Raw genomic sequence first — 22552 nt, forward strand, 5'->3', positions numbered from 1 at the left:
GTTGATCAGCTGAGGCAGGCGGGACTTCAGACTTTCTGGGTCCAGGCTTGCACATGGAGGCCTGACTTGAAGCAGAGGTGCAGAGGAAGGGGACAGAGTCACTTTGAGACAAAGGGAAGGAGGCACTTCGGGTAGAAGCCAGCCGAGGGCTGACAGTGTGGGGAATGGGCAGCCCGGAAAGCCATGGCAGAGACAGCCAGGAAGAGCAACCGTGTGGCACAGAACAAGAGCTAGACAAGTGTCCTGGAGGGAGGAGAAGAAGTATCCTTTTGAGAAGACTGGGGGCAGGAAGTGGGCCGGGGTGGAGGGAGCGCAGAACAACCTAGAGACCCACTGGGCTGGCATGAGACAGATGGAAGGGGCAGGAACCATAAGAGCCTGTAGAATCTGAGCTGAACTCGAGGCGGGTGTAGGCTTTGCAGTGTGACATATACACCCTGAAATTCACCTGCAACCTCCAGTGGTGTCCTGAGGCTGCCTGCACACCAGGACAGCAGAGTGAAGAACGTGGCAGAATCCTACCAGGAATGAGGTGTGGCCACATCGCTCCTCAGAAGACTGCCCCCAGTTCCTCAAGTCAGCAGCAAGGGGCAGCACTGTTTCCAGCTGGTCTCTGGTTTAGAGCTCACTGTGAAGCGGCGGGGCAAGCACCTTCTTCTGTGTCAGGCCCTGCGCAGATGAGGTGGTTTAGGGCCAAGTGTGGGCACAGCTCTACCTCTGTGGGCTGTTGATCGGATGCTCTGCCCTGGTGTGGGGGGCCTAGGCTCGGTGGTGATGCAGACCAGAGGCCAGGCAGCCTACCAGCCCTTCATCTGCGAACGAGGAGTCACTCCCTGAGCCTCAGCATGGGAGCATCTCGGGGAGGAGAGGAGCAGGAGAGAAGCCAAAAGGCTGCTCTGCAGGGCGGGTGCCGCTGAGGGGGCTCCAAGGTCACCTTTGAGGACAGCCGTCCAGGTGAGCTGGCCAGGCGACCTTGTCGCTACAAGGGAGGAAGCCTCAGTGTCATAGGGGCCTCGTAATCACTCCATTGAGCTGCTCAAGTAAGCACCTGGGGGAATTTGGTTTCAAAGAAGCAGAAAAACACCTGAAGTCCATTTGTTGGCTAATGACTGTGAAGCCACCTGGTTGAAGAGACCACTGTGCCTCTTCTGCAACATCACCCGTCTCAGCTTCTGCATTCCCTGAGTTGTCATCGACACTCTGCCTGCCTGAGTAGTAGGGACAAGAAAGGAACAGAATCTGAAAGTATTTTATGGTCCCCATTTGGCCCTAGACACCTACCTGTGCTCCAATGTCTTTATAAAGCAGATTTTTTTTTTTTGCTAAGAATTAAGTTCAATGGAGGTAAAAATAATAATTGTGTCCATGTATTGAGTGCCTATTGTATGCCCAGCCCTGGGCCAGGGGTTTACTGTGCCATCTTCCAGAGTCCCTCTGATGGGAGGTATTACAACCCCCAGCAGGCATGGGCTGGCCAGTGGCTTGTATAAGGCCGCACAACCTGCCTGGTTCTGGAAACTTTTGCCCTCAGATGCCTGGCTCTCCTATGGTCGGCTGCCTCTGGGCTCCCTAAGAGCTGCTTCTGAGAAACAATCTCTTCTGGCTGCATGGTTTCCCCAAAAAACGCTCTGGTCCCAGGCTTCCCCTGAAGATGGCTTCTGCCACTGTCTCCAACACACACTGGAAAGAAGGGGGAAGGTAAGCAATTCTCATTTGTGTCTTGTTTTTATTTTATAAATAAAAATGAAAATTGATTTCATGGAGAAGGCAGGTGCCTTAGGGAACATGGTATCTGGCTTAGACACTCATAGAACAGTGTGTATGCTTCATCAGGGCCTTCTAGATAAGCCTCCGAGGGGATCTGCTTCCTTTTTCTGGAAGCCAGTTTTAAAAACTAATTTATAGCAAGTGGTTCGGGCAGGGTGTGCCATCCACTCTCTCCAATGGAGAGAGAGTTTTCTTTTTGGTCATCTTTTATGATCAGCTTCTGTTCAGAGGACCCTCATAAGAGAACCCCCAAGAACTCCGAAGTCCCAGTGGGGCCACAGCAGCTGGTGGGACGGGTCTGGGCTGATGGGAGGTGTCCATTGGGCTGCTTCAAGGCTAGGGTCATTGTAGGCAAACTTTTTTCCTTTCCTTTTTTTTTTTTTTTTTTGAGAGCCATTTGATCTTTCTGCCTGTTCCTATCCATTCTTGGTGCTTTTTGGGGACAATTCCTCCTGCTTGTTTCCAGAACGCTTTAGGGGTATAGACAACCCCAGATTGCCCGTACTTGGTGAGACACCGTTTCCTGCTCTGCCAACTGGGTGTATTGGCCAAAGCCACAGCAGGAACATGATGGCTTGTGCGCTGGGGGAAATTGAAGTGAGTTCAGTGAAGGAACTGTCCAAGAAGGGGTGGTGAGATCCCAGGACTAGCAGCGCCCCTTGGTTGGGGTGGAGGCTGGGCTGTGAACACACACCCCAGTTCCCATTCTCCTCCTGCTTTCTGATTTCTGGTCAGTGTCTCTCCTTCCAGAACCTAACAAGAAGCTGGAGGGCAAGGAAACCTGGGTGCTGGGGTCTGCAGAGTCAGCCCCGAGTGAGATGCTGATGTAATTGGATATTTAACCCCACCCAAATTTCATGTTGAAAAGTAATTCCCAGGCCCGGTGCAGTGGCTCACACTTTGGGAGGCTGAAGTGGGCAGATCACAAGGTCAGGAGTTCAAGACCAGCCTGGCCAACGTGGTGAAACCCCGTCTCTACTAAGAATACAAGAATTAGCCAGGCGTGGTGGCGGGCACCTGTAGTCCCAGCTACTCGGGAGGCTGAGGCAGGAGAATCACTCGAACCCGGGAGGCGGAGGTTGCAGTGAGCCAAGATTGTACCACTGCACTTCAGCCTGGGTGACAGAGTGAGACTCTGTCTCAAAAAAAAAAGAAAAAAAAAAAAGTAATTCCCAGTGTCAGAGGTGGGGGCTGGTGGAGGTGTTTGGGTCATGGGTGGGGGGATCCCTCATGAATGGCTTGGGCTGGTCCTCAAGCTAATGAATCCTCAAGAGATCTGGTTGTTTAAAAGTGCAGGCTGGGTGCAGTGGCTCACACATGTAATCTCAGCACTTTGGGAGGCTGAGATGGGGGGATCACTTGAGCCCACAAGTTTCAAACCAGCCTGAGTAACATGGTGAAACCCCATCTCTACGAAAAATACAAAAATTAGCTGGGTGTGGTGAGATGCACCTGTAGTCCCAGCCTATTTAGGAGGCTGAGGTGGGAGAATCAATTGAGCCTGCAGTAAGCCATGATTGTACCCCTGCACTCTACCTGGGCAATAGAGTGAGACCCTGTCTCAAAATAAAAAATAAAATTAAGCGTGGCACCTTCCCACCCATCTCGCTCCTGCTTTTGCTATGTAGTGTGCCTGTTCCTGCTTTGCCTTCTGCCATGAATAAACGCTCCCTGAGGCCTCTCCAGAGGCTGCGCAGAAGCTGGCACCTGCAGAACCCTCAGCCAATTAAGCCTCTTTTCTTTGTAAATCACCCAGTCTCAAGCATTTCTTTATAGCAATGCAAGAATGGCCTAACACAGATGCTGAGCAGAAAGCTAATTCAGAGTCACAGAGAACAATCCACTCCGTAGGGTAATTTGTTTTGTGATGGCTTATTTAACTTAACCAGCGTTTATTTGGTGAATTCTATGTACCAGGCACTGTGATAGTGTTAGGCGTGTTGCTCGCAGAAAGAGACCACTAGGCAGGCTTAGTGTAAGCAACATGGCTGTTTATTCACCCAGGTGCAGGTGGGCTGAGTCCAAAAAGAGAGTCAGCGGAGGGTGGTGGGATAGGAGCTGGTTTTATAGATTGGGGCAAGTGGTCAGTTAACGGTGGTAATCTATCTTAGGGAGGGGAAGGGTGTCACCAGATGCATGGTCATAGGGGTGGGTAATCTATCTTGGAGTGGGGAAGAGTGTCACAGGATGCATGATCACAAGGGTAGGGGTCATCTGTTACAAACAGGCATGATCATAAGGGTGGGGGAGGTTGCAAGCAGAGGAAGGGTACAGCAAATTACATAGTTAAGGGCTAATTTGAGTTTGTTTAAGGGTTACATGAGAAACCCAATGTCCAGGAGGGGAATTCTGCAAGGCTGAGCAGGAACAATGGTTGCAGGTTGCAGGGGGAGAGCAATTAGTTGAGGCAGGAACAGGTTGTTTCACTTCTTTCTGTGGCCACCTGGTTACTTGTGGTTACTTCAGACTTTCTGGCTCCTGGAGACCATCCAGAGGTGTATGCGTGGGTCACCAAGGCTATAATGGCCAGGCTTGGACTTGGAGGCCTGACAGATAGTTGCTCGGGTTCATGGTGGTGGAATCCAGTCCTGCCCTGCTGAACCCTTTGGTCTAGAGCAGCAGTTAAGGGCTGTGGAGTGCCTCTCAGCGCACCTGACACATCTGATGAGGGCCTGTGCTCTGCAAATGGCGGTGAAGGGAAGTCTGTGGCATTTAGGGACTGAGACTTGAAGAGTGTCAGACAGCTCGTAATCCCTGAGCCATTCTTTGTGTGATGTGACCATCCTTGCCAGCTGACCGCCTGCCCAAGGTAAGCTTGGCTTAGCCTTAGAGCAAAACAAATTTGCATTTCCTGGTCACACACTGATCAGAGGGACAGCAGCCAAGGAACACGCAGAGCTGTAGGGCAAGGAGAATTTGTCTTAATTATAACACATGGTGGAAAATCCATTCATGCACCACGAGACACTGCCTGGTGAAATGTTGGTGGATGTGAATACTGGCTGCATTAAACCTGATTGTGATCTTCTATTTACTTTCAAAAGCCCCTTAGCTTACCTGTTATGGAAGTATGTTTTCCAAACATTTCATGTTCTACCAGGGGGCTCGGAGGTATGCCATACATCAAATGTGGAGGTCACTCAGACCCAAGAAGACGATGCTATGGATTTAGTAGCTCCAGATTCCTTCTCTGCAGAGGAAAGGGCCAGTGACTGGGAAACACAGGGAGAAGGCCCCGTCTAACCGATGAAGACCCCCTCTAACCCGAGGCCAGCATCCGGCTCAGCCTGGCTTTGGCCCTCCACCATTTTAGTGCTCTGTTTTGTTGCAAGTGTGAGGCAGGACAGGTGCTTGGGCTTTGGAATTAGACAGAGCTAGGTTTGAATCTTGCCTTTGTCACTTCTTAATTATGTGTCATTGGGCACTTTATGTGATGTTTGAGAGCCCCAGGCACCTCATCGATGAAATGGGGTCCATACTAATTCGAGTGTGTTTAAGGGTTAAATGAGGAGCTTTAAGTGCCCAGCACAGGGCTGGTGCATGATATCTGCTTGGTGAATATTGAGTCCTCCCAAGCACCAGCCCCTTGTTGAAGACCGTGTCCAAGGCTTCATCTGCCTATCACAATTCATGTCTCTGATTTTTCGCCAGCCTGTTCTGGTGCCCTGGTAACGAGTCCATGATTTCATTCCCACCCATCTTCTTGTCAGTTCTGGTTTCTTGGTCTTCACTTTTGGGACCAAACAATTGCTCCATCTTAGCCCACTTTGTCATTTGTGTGCCAGGCTAATTTCTGAGCACTGATTTCCAACCCTGCTTGGCCTTGGCCATCCCAGGCCCACCTGGGGAAGCTGTCTCTCCCTTGGAGCTTCTCTTTCAGTTTTCCACGTTGAGGCTCCTCTGGAGAACAGCGTCACTGCACCTGGTGAGGGTCCCTTCCACCCGCCCCCAGCAGGTTCTGCCCGACATCAGGAAGCCCACAGAACCCAGTAGAAGGCACAGTTAACAAGCGCTGGGCGGACCTCAATGAATGTCAGTCCAAGCAAACTGGAGTCTACCCATTTGTGATGTCCCCAAGGTCACAACCCTACAGTCCCCAGCTCCAGTAGAGAATTGTGCTGTAGTGCTGTTAGGAGCCCTGACTCTCCACCATCCCAACCCTCTATCTGTGGTCCCTGGGAACCTGGGATCCAGGCCTCATCCAAGCGGTGACCTTAACCAGCGGCTGCTGTGATGCGCTGTAAGGCAGCTCTGTACTTGGGACCAATGTGTTAGCTGCTGCTTAGTGCAATTTACATCTTTTTGGCCTTGTGCATCCAAAAAAATTGTTAGATGAAGCAGGTAGGTAAACATACGTCAAAGCAACCTCAGAAGCTGGCACTAGTATTGTTGGTATTAAAAAATATTTACATTTTCTCTGTGCCTTTCTTAGATAGTTTTATGTCCTATGCTAATATGGAGGAATGGTGCCTCTCAGACTTTAAGGGGCATATGAATCACCAAGAAGGTATGGTAAGATGTAGATTCTGCATCTTTAACAAGCCTGCAGGTGATGTGAATGCTGCTGATCCTTGGGCTGTGCTCTGAGTAGCAAGATGGTGGGAGGTGGCATACAGAATCCCCAGTTTATGATGGTTTGACTTGTGCAACTGTCAACTTTATGATGGTGCAAAAGCATTCTGTAGGAATATACTTTGAATTTTGATCCTTTCCCAGGCTAGCTGTGTGCTGTATGATACCCTTTGGAGATGTTAGGCTAAGTAATCTCATATGAAGCCTGTTTTGTAAGGAAGTGTTGACTATCTCATGTAACTTACTGAATACTGTACAAAAGTGTTCTGAGTGCATTTGAGGTAGGAAAGGTTAAGCTGTGATGTTTAGCAGGTTAGATGTACTTTCTTTTTTTTCTGAGACAGGGCCTTGCTCCCATCACCCTGTCTGGAGTGCAGTGGTGCAATTGCAGCTCACTGAAGCCGTGACCTCCTGGACTCTGGTGATTCTCCCACTTCAGCCTCCCAAGTAGCTGGGACTACAGGCGTGCGCCACCATGCCCAGTTAATTTTTTGTATTTTTAGTGAGACAGGGTTTTGTCATGTTGCCCAGGCTGGTCTCAGTCAATCCACCCACCTCGGCCTCCCAGAGTGCTGGGATTATAGGTGTGAGCCACCATGCCCACCCTACCTCACCCTTTAAAAAAAAAGAAACATAGTCTTGCTCTGTTGCCCAGACTGGAGTGCAGTGGCATTATCCTAGCTCACTGCAACCTTGAACTCCTGGGATCAAGTGATCCTCCTGCCTTAGCCTCCTGAGTCGCTGGGACGACAGGCTGTATTGACATTGTATAGATGATGTCTTGTCCGAAGTCAGGAAGTGTCTGTGTGAGGAAGCGCAGTCCTCACAAGGCAGGCCTTTGTGGTTTCGCCAGTCTTACGTTTGCAGACTTTCTGGACTATTTAGAAGTCTGAATGGCCCTTTATGGGGTGGGGGCTCTGAAATAGCACCCCTTCCCATCCTAGCCTGAGTCCCTTCCACTTGGTTGTGTGCAGGCAGCAAGAGGATCTTTCCCCTTCACTGGCCATTTTGCTTCTTTTCCAGCTTTGCATCTCAGCTCCACCTTGCAGCTGCATGACTGGAAGCCGCTTTTTATTGATGCTGGTGTTGGTGATGTGATTCTAGATTTACACTCTTAAAGTTTACTCCCTGCTCTGGCTGGCCCTCAGCACTGTGCTTACCAAACTGTGCCAACAGACCCAGGGAGGTGACATCAGGCACCTCAATCCCCAGCCAAAAAAATCTCCCTTGATTTGAAAGATGTTCACTGTTGAACAGATTACACAATGAACGGGTAACAAAACCACCTGGTTCAAATGCACTTCGTCCTCCAGCCTCCCCCGGCCACCCACTTGAGCTTGCAGCGGGGCAGGGAGGTTCAGGTTCTCAGGAGTCCTGGGAGGCAGCCAGGGCTGGGGAGGGCAAGGGGCCGGCCGTTCTGCATTGAGCGGAAATGTCTGAGCGAGAGATAAAGAACTCAGCAGCCAGAGCATTCAACAGTTTTATTTGCTGTTGGGGAATGAAGGGAACAGGAAGGAACGACCAGGAGGGAAAGGAAGCTCCCGGCTCCCGTCAGGAAGGTAGGGCATGTGGTACAGTGGTTTGTGTGAAGCGGCCGCCTCAAGCAGAGCCTGCGGCTGATGACAACAGAAACGCTGGCAGGGAAATCTATGATCAGAACAACAACAGAAAGCCAAGGGAAACAAAACGCATTTGCACTTGGTATGGATTTCCTGTTTAACAAGAGGTTTTATTAGGGAGGAAGAAAGGAAAAGTGGTGACTTCTAAGTGTCATTGGGCTGGCCCAGGCTCGGACCCCTGGGGCGGGCACAGTGGGGACCGGGCCACACTCTCTGCTGCCAGTTTCCTCTGGAGGCAGCTGGAGCAACCTCTTTGCTTGTCTGCTTCCTATCTCTTACCTAACTGCTCACTAGAGGAGTCCCGGGCCCCCAGGCTGGCTCTGGGGAAACGGAGTCAGACAGAACGGGCTAGTGTTATCGCGACGAGTGTGGCTGAGCGGAGCTTCCCCACAGATATTTGAGTGTGGGGAGGACTGGAGAGGCCTCAGGGCAGTCCTGAGGGGGCTGGGCTTACCAGGGGCTGAAGCTGCCCTCCCTGGTGGAGGTCAAAGGGCAACTCCTCAGAGTCGGTCTGCTGTATGGCCTTCTCACTGCATAGGCTCAGGCTTCCTCCCCGCTGAAGCCCAAGGCTGTGACGTGTCTGGAATGTTCTGTCACAGGGGTGCCTTTGGCAGTGACTTGCGTCTTTCACCCTCCTCATCTTCCTTTGCCTCCAAAAAGCTCATGCTATGGACGTGCAAAAGGAGACCTCCCAATAAAATGCCTTCATTCTCAGCCCCAACTCCTCCCACATAAATTAAAACCAGCAAAACTGCCCATTCCACAAATCCGCAGGCCAGGATTGAGTTTAAAATGAAAATGCATCTTTAAAAATGGACTGCTGACTTCAGGGGCTCACCTCATAGATGCTAAAAACCAAACGAATCACCCCAAATCCAAGTAAATCAGACTGATTTTATGACACAGGAAAGGACTCAGGCTTCTCCCCATGTCTGGGCTGGGGGCCTATGTCACCCATCGGATGTCCCCCCACCCCCACCCCACCCCTGGAGCTTGGCAGGAAACTCAGGGCAGATGGGCAGTGGGGAGCTCCCTGAGCCATTCCAGGTACCAGAGGCCTTGCTTCTCAGAAAGGCTCTCCTGCTGCAGGCACTGACCAGAAGCTGGGTGGCTCATCAGAGATGCAAGGTGACACACCCCCTGTGAGGAAGGCCAAGGGTATTTTGTAGTTCGGGCAATGGAGGCACCTGGAATATTTTCTCAATTTGCTTTATAAACAGCAAGTGCCCCTACGTATCAGCTGATCGTTTTCAATCAGCTCAAGAGACCACATTCATCGTATCCTCTCCCCCTCTCCCTCCTCCCTCCCCGCCCCCCCCAAATCACTGTCTTACAACTGATTCTGGCCAAGGAAATTTGTTAGCAAAATATTTAGGACTAAACTCAGTGAAATCTAAGATTCTGAAGGAGCCAAGTATTCTGTTTTGGCCCTCACCAGCTGCTGCTTGAATTTCTCCATCCTGCAGGACTGTCAAGAATCTGACAGCTCTGCTAACAAAAGCTGCAGACACTAGGTTCCATCACCCTCTCTCTGGGCTGGTGCGTGAAGCTCTGTATCTGTGACCTCATTGGAATCAGCGTGTGCAAGGAAATCAGCAATGGAGGGCAAAGGTGACTGGTGAGACACACGTCTACACAAACGCATACAGGTATACAAAAAGCAACAGGAGTTTAATTCTCTTTGTACATGGCCACAGGCTCTCTTCAGTCAGGGGAACTTCAGCTGGCACCTCTCTCTTGCAGCTACGAAGCAACAGTGTGGTGACACGCCTCATACAGATTGTCCCGGTAAGCCAGGACAAGTCACCATTAAGATCCTGCACAAACAGCCCTGGGCACGTGGGAATGTTAAGAGCCACCACCTCCTTAGCTCAACCACAGCTCCAAACGCAGTCTGTCCCAGCTGGCAAACGCCGCAAACACCAATCATGCGTCGTGCTCCTATTCTGGGTTTTTATAAAACACTTTTATATAGAGATATAGATAGCACAGTAAATGTGCTTATGATGCACTCTAACATAGAGGACAGGAAAACACACTGTGGGGCGCTGCCCCAGCTGTCGCCACAGTGGAGAAAGTGCGAGGGTTAAATACACGTGGCGGGGTGGCAGACAGCAGGAAGTTACAGAGCGCCACACTCCACGCCCTTCCACGTGACTGACTCGTCCCACACTGAGAACTCGTCTTCTTTATCCCCTTGGTGGGTAGGAGCACTAACAGAAACAAAGTCATTTTCTAAGGGTGGACGAAGTCAAACTATCTGGTACCGAGAGAGCGATTCTTATCCAGAAATCATCTAGAAATAATTGCCGAAGGTCAGCCTGGCACATGGCCCCAGGCTGAGGGCTGCTCTGTAAAGGGTGGGACAGGCTCTGGGGCTTTCGGGCTGATGCAGTATCTCTCAGACACCTGCACATTCACACACCCGCATGTCCCCAGGGAAAGTGCACTTCCAATGGCTGATACAAAAATAGACTGGCACACTCTTCGACACAATGAGGGTATCTTTTAGGAGTTTTCTCCCAGCTTCTGCAGACTCTCTTCCCCCGTATGCTTAAGCCCTTCACACTCCAAGTTGGAACAAATCTGAAGAAGGCCCTGGACCATGCTTGCAGTCTGTGAATGCTGGGGAGAAAGACTGGGCTGCGGCAGCTAGGGGTTCTCGCTAGTGGACAGCAAGCGGGGCCTCTCTGTTCTCAGCACATGCCTGCCTCCTCTGCCCTTGCTCTGAGGAGTCCATGGCTCACGGCTCCTCTCAGCTACACCCAAGACTCTCTGGAAAGTTTCTAGTACTGCTTCTCCCCAAACCATGTAGAGAGGAAGAAAAGTCTGGTATTTTGAGTTCTGTTTTTTTTTTTCATTTCCAGTAGTAAGTGTTGCTCCAGTGAGCAGAGAAGAAATGGTCCTTGACTCTCGTCGGGACTGGTGCTAGGAGCTCTGGACCAGGCGTCTGTAGTGAGGCATGACTTCGTGCTCCGGCAAGTGAAGGGCAAATTCCAAGGCCACCAACACTGGGAATTCAAAGGCAATCAGTTCTCGCCTGTTCAGCCGGAACTTCTCTTCCAGTTTCTGCAACAAAAAGAAAGAAAATCAAAGGCATATTCGTTTGAAATTAAAATTCTAGTCTTTCCGCAACTGCAGCTTCTCTATCCAGCAGCTAGTGAGTGCTTAGGAGAAATCCGCTTTGGGCAAAGCTCTGTGGAGGAAGAAAGGGAGGCCTGGGCTGTGCTTCCTGCCTTTGGTCCTGGTTGTGAAGGAATCACACCTTTTCTGGGGGCCGCCTGGAACCACACATACATCTTCTGACATCATTTAATCCTCTCAGTAATATGACATGGTTGACGGTCTATATCTCTGTTTTACAGATGAGAAAATAGGCTCCCAGAAGTCAGAGAACTTAGCCAGGGTCACATGGGCAGCAAATTGCAGCATTGAGATCCCACCCTAACTGGGACTCAAACTCTACCTGCGACAACTAAATGATTCAGGTTTAAAGGAAGACTAAAAAGAAAGAGAACCAGCGGTGGCTCATGCTGTAATCCCAGCACTTGGGGAGGCCAAGGTGGGTGGATCACTTGAGGTCAGGAGTTCGAGACCAGCCTGGGCAATATGGTGAAATCCCATCTCTACCAAAAATACAAAAATTAGCCAGGCGTGGTTGTGGGCGCCTGTAATCCCAGCTCCTTGGGAGGCTGAGGCAGGAGGCTCACTTGAACCTGGGAGGTGGAGGTTGCATGAGTCAAGATAGTGCCACTAAACTCCAGCCTGTGAAACAAAGCGAGATGATATCCCAAAAATAAATAAATAAATAAATAAAATAAAACAAAATAAAGCAAACCACCTACAACAATAAAAACCACGTGGTAAGTTCAGAAGGGACTGCACTGATTCTATGTAGTTCAGTCCTTTCATCTTACGTACAAGGATCTAAGTCCTCGGGAAGTCCCTCACTTTCACAGTGCCACACAGCTGGTGTGTATCTAAACAGGGCTGAGCCTGGTGGCATCTTGCATATCCACCCAACTGGAGGGAAGGAGGAGAACCATCAAGGTGGGGATGGGCAGGAAGGGCTTCATGTTTGCTCAGGCACATTCTGCCTTGGCGCGAACCCAGCTTTTATCTTCATAAAACAAATCCCACCCACAGAGCAGATGTTGACAGCTTTCAGATTATAACTGGGATGAGATCTTGAGTTAGGTTTCTTGCTACTGTAAGTGTCTGGTCAAACCCTTACTGTTACATTTTGCAACAGTATCAGTTTTTACTATGTGGTATACTGCTCAACTATGATTAAATGTGCACATTATTTATAATTTTATAAGTGTTTCTTACATCTAAAGATTCATTAGTTTTTGGTCGGGCATGGTGGCTCATGCCTATAATCCCAGCACTTTGGGAGGTTGAGGTGAAGGGATATCTTTTTTTTTTTTTTTTTTTTTTTTTTTTGAGACGGAGTTTCGCTCTTGTTACCCAGGCTGGAGTGCAATGGTGCGATCTCGGCTCACCACAACCTCCGCCTCCTGGGTTTAGGCAATTCTCCTGCCTCAGCCTCCTGAGTAGCTGGGATTACAGGCACGTGCCACCGTGCCCAGCTAATTTTTGTATTTTTAGTAGAGACGGGGTTTCACTGTGTTGACCAGGATGGTCTCGATCTCTCGACCTCATGATCCACCCGCCTCAGCCTCCCAAAGTGCTGGGATTACAGGCTTAAGCCACCGCGCCCGGCCCTGTGAAAGGATATCTTAAGGCCAGGAGTTTGAGACTAGCTTGGGCAACACAGCGAGACCTGGTCTCTACAAAAATAAAAAAAAATTAGCCAGACACAGTGTTGCATGCCTGTAGTTCCAGCTACTTGGGAGGCAGAGGAGGGAGGATTGCTTGAGCCTGGGAGGTAGAGGCTGCAGTGAGCTATGATCGTGCCACTGCACTCCAGCCTGGGTGACAGAGTGAGACCTTGTCTCAAAAAAAAAAAATGATTAGTTCAGCAGCTATCTATATACACCTATTGATTCTCAGCTCAGAGTTGGTGTCCAATGGTCATTTCTAGGTTCACGTATTTACTGTATAAGCTAGATGATTTTGTATCATTTCTTAAAATCTGTTAAGCACTGACCTAAAGAATACTCTTTTTAATTGGGGAGTACCTACCTTAGTGCCCTTTCTGCTTTTTTGCCTTTGCCACTGAAGATGGCTAGACAGTGAGGCATATGGGGCATTGAATTAACCATGTCTTTTATTTTCTGTATTCTGATGCTTTGATATCTGGGGCCTGGCTGACTCTAGAGGGTCTGCCCTTCCCAGAGTTAGCCAAATCCTCCAGTGACCCCTTTTGCTTTTCAAATGCAAACCAACCAATCCAGAGGCCACATTCCTACCATCTCCTCCATGGGCCTCACACTCAGGCCACTATCCACCTGCCCTTATCACCCCAGAGCCAGGCACCAGACAACTAGGGACAGTCCCTAGGCCCCAGAGCTCACCGAAACTATTCAAACTAGCCAATCCCAAACCCACAAACCCTGCCTTATCCATTCCTTTCTGTGAAAACCACAATCAAGGCTCCCTCTGCCTCCTGACCCATTCCAGGGCTTCAAGACACAGCACAGCATGCCCCTTGTTATGGGGCTGACTGCTGTGTCCCCCCAAATTCATATGTAGATGCCCCAATCCTCCATGTGATGCTACTAGGAGGTGGGGCCTTCGGGAATGATTAGGTCTAGATGAGGTCCTGGGCATGGAGTGAAGGGATTCGGAACCTTAGAAGAAGAAACCAGAGGGCTTGCTTTTCGTCTCTCTCTCTCTCTCTGCAATTAAGCATCAGCAAGAAGATGCCTGTGAGCAAGGAGAGGAACCTCACTAGGACCAAAGCAACTAGTCCCTTGATCTTGGACTTCCCAGCCTCCAAAACTATGAGAAATAAATTTGTCATTTCAGCCACCCAGCCTATGATATTTTGTTATGGCAGCACCAGCCAAGATACTCCTTCTCTTGGGAACTGTAACAAACTCTCTTCTCAATGGATCTGTCTTCTGATCACTTGGCTTTACTGTACCTCAAATTTTCTATTAATACATTGAATTCTAAAACAGGCATTCATGTAGCCTCCAAGGAGATCCATGTTTCCTTGCTTTGGGAGGGCTCTCCTTTAAAAGAAAAGAGATACCACCCTGTCAAACTCAACAGCCTTCCCCAAAGAGGAGGCAGCCAAAGAAGGAGGAAGCCAAGGTCTTACTGAACCAACCTGTTTGACAGTAGAAGCTCTGTGGGTCACACTGCCTGTGTGGGAATCTCTTGCAGGTACAGTGACTGCTACAGCTGTGGGAATGACTGCATGTTGCACGGTGTCTGAGAATGGATTTTAAGGGCCAGACCCAATGGCCAGTGCTGAGGATCTTTGGTCTTGTCAAAGTAGATCATCACTATGTTCTAAGATAGCCTGACTATTCACACTATGGGAAAGACTTCATAGCCTTCACTTTTTTTTTTTAAGACAGAATCTTGCTGTTGTTGCTCAGGCTGGAGTGCAATGGCGTGATATTGGCTCACTGCAACCTCCGCCTGCCAGGTTTAAATGATTCTCCTGCCTCAGCCTCCCGAGTAACTGGGATTACAGGCATGCACCACCATGCCCAGCTAATTTTTTGTAATTTTAGTAGAGACGAGGCTTTACTATGTTGGCCAGGCTGGTATCGAACTCCTGACCTCAGGCGATCCACCCATCTCGGCCTCCCAAAGTGCTGGGATTACAGGTGTGAGCCACCACGCCGGGCCTATAGCCTTCACTTCAATTATTCACTAAGGCTCAGAATCCTTCCAGTCGGGGTTACTGACTGAAACCTTCTGAGGGAGGAACCCCAGACTGGAGCATGTGCTCTTCCAGCCTCCAGGACGAAGGCCACTTACGTCAATTAAATGCTTGACTTCGTGTTTTTTGAGGTCACTTCCGATTTTGGCTGCTAACAGCACACATGCTCCAGCACACAGCTTCCGGTTCTGTTTGTTGAGCTTTCCCTTGAGGGTGAGCTTTTCAAAGTAGACGAAGGCCATGGCCACCGTGGGCTCCTCGAGGCCACAGTCCTCCTGCGCAAGCTTCCGCATCTCTCGTTTTAGGCTGGGGAAAGACAGGCAGAAGGGAACAGTTTCGTCAAAACTTAAGTTTCAGCAGACCCCAAAAAAAAAGACTACTCCATCTTGAATGCTTTTTCTCTTTGTCACTCCCAGAGGGTGACCTGGACTGGGATTAAGTCCATGGGAGTGTGAAGGCTGCGTTATGCATGGAAGCAGACTTCCAGAGCTGGGCTTTGCACTCTTCTCTGTTGGTCATGTTTATTTTTATTTACTTATTTATTTTTGAGATGGAGTTTTGCTCTTGTTGTCCAGGTTGGAGTGCAATGGCATGATCTCGGCTCACTGCAACCTCCGCCTCCTGGGTTCAACTGATTCTCCTGCCTCGGCCTCCTGAGAAGCTGGGATTACAAGCATGAGCCACCACACCCAGCTAATTTTTGTATTTTTAGTAGAGACGGGGTTTCACCATGTTGGCCAGGCTGGTCTCGAACCCCTGACCTCAGGTGATCCACCCATGTCAGCCTCTCAAAGTGCTGAGATTACAGACGTGAGCCTGCATGCCCGGCCCCATGTTTACTTTTAGTCTTGCTCCAGACCCAGCAGTTATATGCTACCACCATCACTACTTCCAGGATGACAACACACAGGTGCAGCAGACCAGGTGGGGAGAGTGACAGGCCAGGGCTCTAATGACCACCACACAGGACACACAGGACCCCACTGACCACAGGGGGATGTCCCAGAGTCTCTCTAGAAACCTAGAGTAGCGCTGTCCAGTGTTAGAGAGGGGCAGTATCTTGGAGAGCCGATTATAGACATAAATTAGGTACTTGGTCTAAACTCTGCCAAATACCTGCTATGTTCATTAGCCAGGGAAGAAAAGGAGTTATAAGAGCATAACAAACCATGTCCTTAGAGAGGCTGCCCAGCAAATGGACAGATGTGAATATTTCATTATTCTCAATTGTAAAAAATTCTTTGGCTTGGAACATGCCAGAATCAAATCAGGATTAGGATACACACTCATGTAAATGTTGGCACATATTCCAACACCATGTTGATGTGCAGTGTAGCTTGCATTACTACACACACACACACACGCACGCGCACACACACACCCCCTAGACTTTTGTCAGCATGAGCATGGCATACAGACACCACAACACAAGCCCAGTAGGGCCAGTTGTCTTGACGATGTAGCCGGGGGATGTGGATCACCACAAAGTCAATTGCAGCAGAGCGGCAGGGGAGACACAGCCCAACTCTGCTTTGCCTGCTTTGGTGATGGCTTGAAGATAGGGCTTGGCCACCACCTCTGGACACATGACTGTAGGTAGACTTATCTCATCCCCTATAGTGCCAACTCTTTCCCTTCAGCTTTGCCTACACTTCAGAAAGCAAGAGACCTGAATGTTGTTCATTCTCTCTGAGTTTTCCATAACATAAATCTGATTAACTAGCGAGCTGCAGAGAACACAACATAATTCTTTCACCGAAGGAACCTCCCCTCATCCGCGTCAACCAGGAGTCAAGAGCTGTGCCTCGTGTCCTGCTGTCCTCGTCTCTCCTACCACATCATGGCACCAGAGTGCCAGCATCCAAGTCTCCTTTTGCTGAATGTGACAATGACTCCATCACTGGAACCACAGGAAGGACCACTGGACAGATGACGAGCTTACTGTGTGTGGAAAGAGGGGTTTGGAGGGAAAGGGTGAAGGCAAGTCGAGCCTCCCGTACCTCCTAATTTTGCTGAGTGTCAGCTTAATGTGAGGAAACTTCTCCTTGAAGGTCTCGTTCATGTCCTTCTTGAGATCAGAGGGCTTCACATAGTCAATCACTGTTGTCTGTAACAGACAGGAGAACACGGGTCACTTATTAAAATAACAGTCGTATGTAATCATTATGCACCACTACGACCAACTTACAACTCCCAAAGCCTTGAGCAATGGGAAAACAGAGACTGGAGCTACAACAAGGGCTCGGCGGAATCCGGGAGCCTGAAGGGGGCCGTGGCCTTCTGGAGGTGAGTGGAAAACAAGTCACGACTATTAGAAGGAGGTGACACTTAGGAAAGCCGGCCTGGAGACCATCAGAAGTCAGGGCCTCTGCCAGTTCCCATATGTCGGCCTGTTCACATGGTACAGGGTTTAAGTGCATGGGACTTGGAGGTGCACAGACCTGGGTTCAATCCATACTTGACCATTCACCAGTCCAGTGGCTTTGGGAGACTTAATCACCCCAAATCTCAACTCCCACAGTAGCAGTGCCTATTTCACACAGCTTTCTGAGAACTATAGGAGAAGTGTCCTGTACGATGCCTGGCATATAGCAAGTGCTGAATAAATGTTAGCTACTGTTCTTTTAAATTAGTTTTTTAAATGATAGTAAAACATACATCACATACAATTTACCATCTTAACTGTACAGTGACATTAAGAACATTCACATCATTGTGCAGCCCTCACCACCATCCATCCACGGGATCTTTCCACCACCATCCATCCACGGGATCTTTCCACTGTCATCCATCCACGGGATCTTTCCACCATCCATCCACGGGATCTTTCCACCATCATCCATCCACGGGATCTTTCCACCACCATCCATCCATGGGATCTTTCCACCACCATCCATCCACAGGATCTTTCCACCACCATCCATCCACGGGATCTTTCCACCACCATCCATCCACGGGATCTTTCCAACACCATCCATCCACGGGATCTTTTCATCTTCCCAACTGAAACTCTCTGCCCATCAAACGCCAACTCCCTATCCACTCCCTCTAGCTCCTGGCAACCACCGCTCTACTTTTTGTCTCTATAAATTTGCCTTATGTAAGTTGAATTGTCTATTTGTCCTTTTGTCATAGGCTTATTTTATTTAGCATGGAATCTTTTTTTTTTTTCCTTTTTTTTGAGATGGAGTCTTGCTCGTGTGGCCCAGTCTGGAGTACAGTGGTGCGATATTGGCTTACCTCCCGGGTTCAAGCAATTCTCCTGCCTCAGCCTCCTGAGTAGCTGGGATTACAGACATTCACCATCACGCCCAGATAATTTTTATATTTTTAGTAGAGACAGGGTTTCACCATGTTGGCCAGGCTGGTCTTGAACTCTTGACCTGCCTGCCTTAGCCTCCCAAAGTTCTGGGATTACAGGTGTGAGCCACCGTGCCTGGCCTAGCATGAAGTCTTCAAGGTTAAATTTCATTGTAGCATGTCAGAATTTCCTTTAAGGTTGGACACCATTCCACCGTATGTATGTAATGGTAGCTAGCAACAGTCTTTGGAAATCTGTGTTTCCTCCTCTCCTCCCTATTTCTAAATTTGATAAATCCTAAGGTTGTGGCCGGGTATGGTGGCTCACGCCTGTAATCCTAGCACTTTGGGAGGCTGAGGTGGGCAAATCACGAGGTCAGGAAATCAAGACCATCCTGGCCAACACAGTGAAACCCCATCTCTACTAAAAATACAAAAATTAGTCCAGCATGGTGGCGCGTGTCTGTAGTCCCAGCTACTTAGGAGGCTGAGGCAGGAGAATCGCTTGAACCTGGGAGGCAGAGGTTGCAGTGAGCTGAGATGGCGCCACTGCACTTCAGCCTGGCAACAGAGTGAGACTCTGTCTCCAAAAAAAAAAAAAAAAAAAAAAAAAAAAATTCAAAGGCTCCTTGGACTCCTTTCTGAACACCCTGGTCTTCCTCACTCCTCTGTGCCCTGCACTGTGAACTCTGAATTAAACAGTTTTTTTCCAGGTTTCCCCAGTTCGTCTCATCCCTCCTCCAGAGTACGCTTGCCAAGGCTGGGTCTCTTGTGGCTGACTACATGCCATAATCTTTTCTTTTTTTTTTTGAGACAGAGTCTTGTTCTGTTGCCCAGGCTGGAATGCAGTGGTGCAATCTCAGTTCACTGAAACCTCCACCTCCTGGGTTCAAGCGATTCTCCTGCCTTAGCCTCCTGAGCAGCTGGGACTACAGACATGTACCACCACTCCCAGCTAATTTTTATTTATTTATTTATTATTTTTTATGTAGCTGACCAGCCTACCAGGTCTTTTATGCAGTTCAACATACACAGTGATACCAAGGTAAGACAAATGAAGTTCCAGTTTGGGTGCCTCCATCTCCCTCCCAGTGACTGTCAAAGCCAGAAAAAACAGCGGTAGGGTGCTTGATCATGGGGAAGGCTGTTGTGGTTCGCCCAGCAGATGGGAAAGGGGGAAGGTTTCACTTCTTCACAATTTGAATGACATCCTCGTCCTCCCAAGTATGGTCTTTACCCACTTTCTGAGGATTGTGTTTCACAGAGAGACCCCAGACCAGAGCATATTTAAATTCTTTGATAAGATTTTTGTGAATCTTCGTGCAGAAATCCTCCACTGTGGTCCTGGAGTAAGGAAGCACCACTGGGGATGTGTAATCTGGTAGCTGGCCTTTGGGTGTGTTGTAAATTCTCACTAGTTTCGGATAGTCCCAGATCTTTTCCAATAGGTCATCAAAATTCCAACGGTGATGGGCAGAGATGGGTACATAGTGAGGCACCTTAAAGATGATATCCAATTACTCAGTGGAGATTTGGTCAGTCTTATTTAACACATAGATACAAGGGATATAAACTCTGTTTCCTTCCACCACATCAATGAGGTCATCAGCTGTAGCATCACTACGTAGAGTCACATCGGCATTATGAATCTTGTATTCGGCCAGAATGCTTTTCACAGTTTCAGCATCCAGCTCACTCTGGGGGCAAGTGGCTATGAGATTAATGCCTCCCTTGTCCTTCTTAAAGCCAATGTTGGGGGGCTTGCTGTTCAAACGAAAGCCAAAGCCTTCTAGTTCATTTTTAATTATCTTCTTACGTCCCAAGGGTTTCAGGACATCCAAAACAATCAGGATCAAGTTACAGGTTCGGGCCACTGCAATGACTTGATGACCTCTACCTTTCCCATCCTTGGCACCTTCAATGATACCTGGGAGATTCAGGAGCTGGATCTTGGCACCTTTGTATCTGATGACACCAGGCACGGTGGTCAGAGTAGTGAATTCATAGGCTGCTACCTCAGAATACATCCCTGCCAGGTTACTGAGCAGTGTTGACTTCCCCACAGATGGAAAACCACCAAATCCAATTCAAGCATCACCTGTCTTGGCCACATCAAAACCTTCTCCTGGACCTGGACCTCCACCACCACCAGCCTTTGGAGTAATGAGTTCTCAACGGAGCTTAGCAAGACGAACCTTAAGCAGCCCTAGGTGGTGTGCTGCAGACTTGTTCTTTTGAGTCCGAGCCATCTCAGCTTCTATCTCCGCGATCTTAGCTAAGGTGCCACTCATCCTGGCGAGTAACCTGTGGCCTCCACACTGTCTCTCTTCACACACCTGTGGGCAAACTGCCACTGGCACCAGGAACTACTCTAATTTTTGTATTTTTAGTAGAGATGGAGTTTCACCATGTTGGCCAGGCTGGTCTCAAACTCCTGACCTCAGGTTATCCACCCATCTCCGCCTCCCAAAGTGCTGGGATTACAGGTGTGAGCCACTGCGCCCAGCATACATGCCATAACCTTAATCAGCCAAAGCCCAGAAAAGAAGAAACAACAGATTTTGATGTGAAGGTCGATTCCCTGGATGACTCATGCCTGCAAAGCCCATCAAAGGTTTCCTTAACAGCTCTAACAGAAGTTGGTGGCTTTCTCTGGACACCTCCATTTATAGGACACAGGATTTTAGTGCAGACATGTGGAATGCCTTCGGTGTCAGTTAGTAGCAAGGAGCAGACAAGCAGCCAGCACATCCCAGTTCAGAGTGATCTTTATAGTCCTGTCTTTGCTTCTCTGGTGAATAACGGCAAAGCACAGCAATATTAACTCCAACAATCCCACCAGACTTGTTCAGAGTTTTCCAACATTTGGCTGAAGAGGACTTGGTGGAGGCAATGCCACGTCTTCTTCCTCTGATACATAGTCTTTCTGGCCCAATCAGGAAGGTCTCCTGACCTGGTCCAGATGTGCCCATTCTGGTCCCAGCTAACCACGTGCCCTGCAAGGAGCAGGGAAGGGGCAGCCTAGCTGTGCAGTGCCACAGTATCTGGACACATGCACGGTGTTTGGACATTGCTCTCGCCGTCAAGGTCAAGCAGAGTGGGCCCCTGTGGCAGCCCTCCAAGGCAGGTTTGTTTCCCTTCTACTTTTAAGAATGGCTCTATTTCATCTCCAACAAATATCTCCTCTGGGTTGAAGGGGATGTAAGATTTGATTTTGGAAACAGGCAGTAGAATGGGGGACCACATCTAACATGCTCACCTCAAGCTGGGAGGGCCCAGCAGCTGGCCCTCGTGTTTCCTAAGTAACCAGCACCTTCCTCCTGCTTCTCAACCCCTCACCCCCCATCCAGGAACCCTGAACTCTCAGAGACAGGCCCCTCCTACTCATCCTCTACAGAGAAAGTCAGGAGGTTTGCAATGATGCGAGCAGGCTCAGGCACCTGCCTTTGCTGGGGGCCTGGAGCCCTGTGAGCGCCCCCAAGGATATCCTGCTGCTTATCAATCGTGTGCATTTTTACGCTGGGTTCTGTTGAAGGCCTGTGGGAGAGGACTGGATCCCTCCTCGCAGCAACCAGAGCAGCTCTGCTTTGCTCTGCCTTATTTGTAGATACATGCAACAATTCCCTTGAAAGAGAGCTCTCACTGCTTAAAAGGATGTATGCAAATGTGTCCCACCTCTGTTTGCAACAGAGGTTCAGAAAAGTGAAAAGGCTGACCCCAGACCTGAGCAAGCCACAGGCAGGCCCAGCACGGGCATCCCAGTCTCCAAGAGCGGCTGCTTCCAGCTGGCACCCCAGGCACTGCCTTCCTGCTTTTCTTTCCTTGATGGTACTGAATAAGCAGCACAGAGCAGCTCCCTACCCCAGGGCTCAAACCAGGAGGTCCAAGAAGACAGCTGGCAGTGGAAAGAGCTGGGGCAGGGTGGGGGACAGGGCAGGTCAAGTCTGCCTTCAGCAAGTCAAGCAGCAGGGAGAAAGTCACTCAACCTCCCTGAGCCTCACCCTCATCTTCTCCAAAATGAGATGAGAAAACCTGATGGGGCTGCTCCCCAGGTTTATCTTGAAGATCAAAAAGAACAAAATGTACGTAAAAGACGCTGGCAAATTTCATCAGGAGCACAAAGCGGGAGATGGCAACAAGTCTGGGCTCTGCTCCATGATGAGTTTTCCAGCTGATTTCCACGTGCCAAAGCCACGGGACTTACTAATTAGATTCTCCTAGTCTGGCTATTGCCTACTCCTGGTTCAGCTTGGGATGCCACTTCTGCAGGCTCCTCCTCCTAAACCCACGGGGCTGAGGCTGCTCTCCCCAGGACTCCACTCCATTCTACTCTACGATCTGAACATTCAGCCTCCTCCTGGGACGCCCTGCTGTGCTACAGAGGCTGGAAAGCTAATGGCAACACTTCCCTGACTCCTTTGCAGCTAGGATTCCAAAAACAGTTCTGGCTCCTCCTATTGGATGTTCTGGTACGTGAAGGCAGGGCTGG

At 49.4% G+C, this 22552-nt stretch overlaps 1 protein-coding gene and 1 pseudogene across 1 annotated transcript in view; both read right to left on the bottom strand.

The window, feature by feature from the left end:
- Positions 1-7805: 7805 nt before the first annotated feature.
- CABLES1 (Cdk5 and Abl enzyme substrate 1) overlaps positions 7806-22552 on the bottom strand; it is a 132008-nt gene continuing 117261 nt past the window's right edge. Inside the window, exons 8-10 of the mRNA XM_021673892.2 lie at positions 16764-16870; positions 14862-15069; positions 7806-11027 (exon numbers count right to left, since the gene is read on the bottom strand). Of these exons, the coding sequence (XP_021529567.2) occupies positions 10887-11027; positions 14862-15069; positions 16764-16870 (456 nt within the window). The 3' untranslated portion in view covers positions 7806-10886. The remainder of the gene's footprint in view (positions 11028-14861; positions 15070-16763; positions 16871-22552) is intronic.
- LOC105712110 (developmentally-regulated GTP-binding protein 1-like) lies at positions 18701-21916 on the bottom strand (annotated as a pseudogene).

This window comes from Aotus nancymaae, unplaced genomic scaffold (genome assembly GCF_030222135.1).
Source record: "Aotus nancymaae isolate 86718 unplaced genomic scaffold, 86718_ANA_hifiasm-v0.15.2.pri h1tg000020l, whole genome shotgun sequence".
NCBI classification, from domain to species: domain Eukaryota; kingdom Metazoa; phylum Chordata; class Mammalia; order Primates; family Aotidae; genus Aotus; species Aotus nancymaae.